The sequence below is a fragment of the Asparagus officinalis genome, chromosome 7 (genome assembly GCF_001876935.1).
Source record: "Asparagus officinalis chromosome 7, Aspof.V1, whole genome shotgun sequence".
In the NCBI taxonomy this organism is placed as follows: domain Eukaryota; kingdom Viridiplantae; phylum Streptophyta; class Magnoliopsida; order Asparagales; family Asparagaceae; genus Asparagus; species Asparagus officinalis.
The window spans coordinates 26,535,564-26,541,966 of NC_033800.1; the positions used below are offsets into that span (position 1 = coordinate 26,535,564).

Genomic DNA, 6,403 nt, shown 5'->3' on the forward strand with positions numbered 1-6,403 from the left:
AAATTACACCCCAGCCAATTGAAAATCACAAAATAAGTTAATAGAAAAGTGATCAGCCCATTAGAAAACAAAATCACATTTAACTTTTCAACAATTAAGTGAAATCCCAAGCAAAAAATGATGAAATGGAACTGATAAAGTGTACCAAGGGCATTCTCATCAGGTACATAATTTTATAATATTATTTTTTTTTTTCTAGATAAAAAAATTCACCCCCAAAAAAAGGAAAATTTTCTGGATCCGCCACTAATGGTATGTACTGGTAGACTTAATCCAAACCGTATCAGGCCCTTAGTATACTTTGGAGCATTGCTACGTCGTTTTGAAAATTATGTATGGATTAGTTGTGTGTATGTCAACTAAAAAGAGACATGCGTACAACATAAAACAAACAACTTTAATTTACAAATATGGATTCAATCCTGAATGCGTCAGAGCATAGCTAGGTCGTTTTGAAAATTATGCATGGATTAGTTGTGTATGTCAACTAAAAAGGGACACGTGTACAACATAAAACAAACAACTTTAATTTACAAATATGGATCCAATCCTGAATGCGTCAACTAATCTAAGTTCAACGTTCAAAACTAAATTTAGTCACTTTAAGTCTCAAAAATACAAATATATCTATTGTGAAAAAAGGCTAAATATACATCAGTAAATCTCAGTGAATCAACTAGTCATCAGTTCTCCTCAATATTTTGGGTAATAAATTTTGATAACCTACACAGGAAAAATGCAACACGAATACGATACATGACTTAGGTAATGGTTCGCGAGGTTCCAAAGTGAATTAGATAACATTTGTCGGCCTTTATAAGAAATGTATACACTTGACTACCTAGATATATTGCACTGAAAATACAATTGATCATCAAAAAGAGCATTTAAAATTGGGTTCACAGGTGAATTAGATAACATTTTATGGGCCTTATAAGACATGCATGCCCTTGACTACCAACATATGTTACATGAAAAGACAAAATTTACCATCAAAAAGAATTGTAATTAGATTTTACACTCTGTGGAAACTCTTCACCACTTAGAGGGTGTCTGCAGAAGCCTATTGTTTTGTCAAAGTAGTTGTTAAACTAGCTTTTCCATATCTGCAAGTGTGGTGAATCTCAAATAAACTACCTTATAAACACATCTAGATAAGCTAGTTTTGACAAAACAAATTATTTTTCTATCCGTACTAGTTTTATAAAAAAATCATAAAAGCCAAAAGCTAGCATAGCTTATAAGCTTCAAAAAATAAGCCCTCCCAAACACCACTTTAAACATTTCCAAAATATTGCCAACTCAAAGAAAATTCAATGACCATTCATATGTTGACTAAGTTGATTAATTATCGTGATTACTAACCAAAAATAAGCAATTGACCCCTTGCAATTCTCAAGTATAGGGTATGGATGTTTAAAACAAGCCAAGTTCTGTCAAGTTGGGTCTTCAGACAAACAGCTCAAGAGTTAAATATGGATTTTGTTTTAAGCCAAATTACCTGAACTTCAATATACATTTTCCTTAGGCCGAAAAGTTTGAGATGGAATGGCTTAACAAGTAAATTTAACTTTCACTTGAAGCTCTACACTGCAACTCAAAGTCAAGAATCCCATAAGACACTCAAAAAGTTTTGGCAATCAACCCCCATGTGGGAAAAAGTTCATAAACAAAGCAAAATAATGAAATAAGGATCATAATAAACCTAATGGTCAATTGACATGAGGTATATCTATTGGCTACAATCATGTAACAAACAATGTTGTGCTCGAGGATAAGCGCACTAATATTCCCTACGCCTACCCTTGGTAAGATATTGTACAAGGAGGTCCGCTATAAGTTTTCTAAGCTCAAAATACAGAGAAGGTTTGGTACCTAAGTTTGGGTGATAAAAGTTTGATGGTTTGACAATTGACATAAGAGAAGAGCATACACCTCTGTGTTATCACCCGCAGAGGGGGGGGCTTTAATTGATACTTGCCAGGAGTCAGAAGAATAACGCCACGACTACTAATCCCTACACCTAATATTTCATTAAGTGATGAAATGATCTAGTTTTGATCTAGATTAGATACTTTTATGAGATGTTGCAGGTTTCATTCAGAGATAAGATATCTTTGTTCTACACATCAGTTAACATAAAAAAGCAACTGTAGGTACAAAAAGTAAGCTGAAAACACAGTAAAAACCAAAAGCTTCTCAGTAAAAGCCACAGGTTGTAAAGCTAAACAAAATTACTCACTTGCCACACTGCTGACAGTACCGGCGATCCTCCCCCTCGATCACCACCGATGGAGCATTAGCACACCGCAAACAAACCCTGTGCCTCCGGTGATACCCTTTCAGCTCTCTGATATCGACCTCACACCCCGGCACCTGACACCTCACCATCGCCACCGTCCCGGCCGACCAGCGCCGCCCTCCTTCTCCTAAACCTAAACTCTTCCCTCCCTCCGCCGCCGCCTGCCGCCTCTTCCTCCTCCCTCAGCATCATCTCGTCCACCTCAGGCAAGCACATGGCCACCCTTCCGCCAAGAAATTCTCGCCACACCAACCTCGGATCTCGCTTCCGAACTTTCCCGCCGCTCCCCTGAGATGGAGATCCTTCCGCCTCCGCTGCCTCCGCCGCCACCGCCGGCGGCGTCGGTGGCGGCTGGCGGTGGCGTGTGGGGTGGGGAGAGGGGAGCTGGTGGTGATCGGAGACATCCCATGAAGGGAGGAGCAAGGGATCGGCGTCCTCGAGAGAGAAATCAAGGAGATTTCCCCAATCCCAGACCGAGGACTCTTGGTCCATTTCTGAAACCCTAACCCTACAATTTGGGAGATTTGATTTGTTGGGATCAGCTGACAATTATTTGTTTAGGATTAGAAGCGCGGTTGTTGAAAATTTTAGGAGTAATCTTCAAGAAAGGGTTAAGTAGGTGGGGGCCGTTCGTTGGGTACAATGGTGGGCCCAGATTGAATGGAGAGGAGAGCATTGGGTCCCACTCTCTTGTTTGCTCGTCAATCAACATAGTGACGACACTTATTCGTGGACCAAAATAATATAGGTTTTTTTATCATTAGCCCCTTAAATCTTTAATATTTCGAAACCATTCACTAAAATCATTGAAAACGGCTAAATTATCAAATTGGTATTTTTATTCGACTATGCTCGCCGGTTTAGTATTTTTAAAAAATTCGGTGACAACAAGGTATTTTTTTCTCGGCCTTTTAGCCAATAAGGCTCATTCTTCTCGCCGGCGGTCAAAAACCAACTACGAGTGGCTCGCGTGGCATAATTAGCGGTGACATGGATGCTAACATGACAGGATGTTAATGACGTGGTTAGTTAGTTAAAAATCTCCTCTTTCTCATTCCCCACTCACGCACAAATTGGGGACGAACTAGAAATTAGGGTTTGAGATCCTGCCTCCTCCACTTTCATTCAGATCTTCAAAAGCTAGGAAATCTAATTCAAATTAGTGGCAGCCCCAACATGGCCTCGTCAAGCTCAAGTTCAGGTTCAAGCTGGAATAGATTTGGAATAAACTACAGGCATGGTTTCGGTTTCAACAATTTGAGTTGTATTAGGAAATGGAATGAAGCAGCAAAGAGATACGGGGTAAAATTTTGTCATTGTGGAGCGGAATGTGACTACTATACATCAATGACAGATGCAAACCCCGGGAGGAGGTTCTACAGATACCGAAACTATGAGGTAAATTTTTTTTTTAATGTTCAAGTTTTAAATTTTGTTTGATTTGTTATGTCTAATAGTATGTTTTTAAATGTTAATTTTTAGAATGGTGGTTGTCATATTTGGGAATGGTTTGACGGTCATTTGTGTAATGTGGCATCTCACTTGTTCCCTCCATTGAGAGAATAAATCTTAAACATGAGGAACAATGATATATTGAAGGATCAATTGATTGAACGTGGTGAGAATGAGATAAAAGAAGGTCATGCTGATATTGCCAAGACTAAAGAAGAGCTACGCATGTGCCAAAGAGAGGCTGATGCTTATTTATTGGAGATTTTAAACCTAAAGATGGAAAGAACAAGATGTGAGGATCTGATCAAATTTCAAAAGAACAAGCTCAAATTGTATGAGATGGTAATTTTGGTTTTAGGAGTTGTTGTAATGTGCTTAGGGTTGTTTGTTGTAAATAGTATGAGTATGAAGCTGTAATTGTATGAGATGCTTTCGTTTATGGCAATGTAACGGTGTATGATGTACTCTTCAAATGAAATGTTGTAAATTTTTTTCATTTTGATGCGGATGCATTGTTTGTGATGTAGCTTTTAAAGCATGTTCCTTTGACACAACAACATGATCGCCTCTGCTATATGTACAAAACCTGGTGGGATCATACATCAACAACTTAAAACCTGTGCAAACCCACAACAACAACAACATCAGTTCCAAACCTGTATAAACCCAGAAACTAAATATTGGACTCAACTTCAAACCTGCGCAAACCAGAAACCAAAAACATACAAAACTATTTGCATCATTAATTTTATACCATACATAAACATTATTTGTGCATAAAATAACATGTAGCATACATAAAATGTCATTTGAACTAGACAAAATGTAGATAATGTCTAAACATTTCCAACAACCAACCAACCAACAAAGAGAAATTACATCCACTTAATTCAAATTTGATTGAAATTTGACTGATGCTTGAGTTGATGGTCCTTGGATAATTGTGGTCTCTGTGTGACTTGTAGCTCTATATACCCCTCCCCCCCCCTAATAGTCCACATCCTTCAGGCATAGTATTGTGAATAGTCCTCCCGCCGCCTTTCCCTCTGTCTCCTCCCCTCCCCAAAGTTAAAACTTGTGACTGGGTTTCACCTAGGATTCAGCAAACAATCACAAAATGTAGACTATACTTATGCATATAATGTATATATGGCTAATGCATTTAATTTAACATTAAAAATAAATTGTACCTAAAACCCCTTGTTAACTATTGCTTCTACCTCTATCTCTCTCTCTAATAACATTGATGTTGGTATTGAAATATTTTGTCTTGCCATTTCCTCTACTGATTGACCAATCCTATTCTTGCTCCTCTTTGGTCTCCCTCTCTTTCTGGTTTGACTTGTACCTTCAGTTGCCACTTGTAATGTCTGAAAAGTGCATAAACAGTAAAAAATATACACATATGATATTATAATGGAAAAATAAATTCACATATCCTCCAAAAGATAAACTTACTTGTATATTTTCAGTGCTTGTTGTTTGAGCAGGTGGGGGTGGATTTGGATATTTCCTCCTTGTATGGTCAGTTGACTCACATTGCCCATACTTCTTTGGTATTCCCTGCCTTGAAGTCTTATATATTATCCTTGATTCTTCATTAGGGTCCCTTCTTCTTGCAGTCTCAGGCCTCCCCATTTTCCTCTTTGCAATATTAGGTGCCAGTATCATTCCCTCTCCCTCTTTATCCCAAAATTTGTTACTTTCCACTGGACTTAATGTTCGCGTCGGAAATTGGTTTCATTGCTTTCGGATCCATTACAACTTCAAGCGTTACAACGATTCAAAATAAAAGAAAAATTAAGTCTTTTTATAAGACTTTCCTTACAATGAAAAGAAACAGAAAGATTTACTGAGAACACACGCAGAGATCATTTATCGGTTTTCTGCTTGCGCAGGATCTTTGCCTGTGTTGGGGTTAATCCGTGGGCCACCGAGCGATCAGATCAAAAGAATGGTTTCGTTGCCTCGCAAAGGATACAAGAAACTTAAGCAAATATATCGGCAAAGTGAGATACCCACTCTTCTCGAGAATCACAGCTAGGTACGATTTCGAGGGAAGCAGATGAACCGAATGCGGATCTCTCGAGCTATTCCTCTTTATACTGAATGAGTCACTGAGATCTCCTTATCCTCTCTAAAAATTCATGCTCCTTCAGTCTCCTAACCGACAGGGCTTCGCCAAAGCTCGAGAATTCTAGATCTGTGCAAATGAAGGCCCTAGGGATGTATTTATATGCTTCAGAAGCCCTGTTTTTTAGATAAAAATAAACGATTTGTTCTTATCCTCAGTTGTAACCACTTAACCACGTTTAACGATAACCTCAAACCAGTTTGGGAGGCTGCGGACAATGTTTTCGGGGCTGGGACGCCCGAGACTGTGTCGGGATGCCCGAGACTATCTCGGGACGCCCGAGACTACCTCAGGATGCCCGAGACTATCTTGGGATGTAGTTTTCTCGTACGATCTTGGAATAATATGATTCAAAATGCGTTAGAAAGATGACAAAGAGACCTACAACTTTTATCTTTTGAGATTCTTCAAATTCGAATCATATCATGGCCAAAATATGCAAGACATAATTGGTGTCTCGCAGGTGCGAAATAGTCTGTACTATCTCGGGTATTTTGGTTCTAACTCCCTCGTCC

General features: G+C 38.8%; 1 protein-coding gene across 1 annotated transcript in view; it reads right to left on the bottom strand.

Annotated features, from left to right (window-relative positions):
* LOC109850786 (squamosa promoter-binding-like protein 9) overlaps positions 1-2,869 on the bottom strand; it is a 23,879-nt gene extending 21,010 nt beyond the window's left edge. The window contains 2 exon segments of the mRNA XM_020420859.1: positions 2,243-2,485; positions 2,487-2,869. Coding sequence (XP_020276448.1) covers positions 2,243-2,485; positions 2,487-2,794 — 551 coding nt within the window. The 5' untranslated portion in view covers positions 2,795-2,869.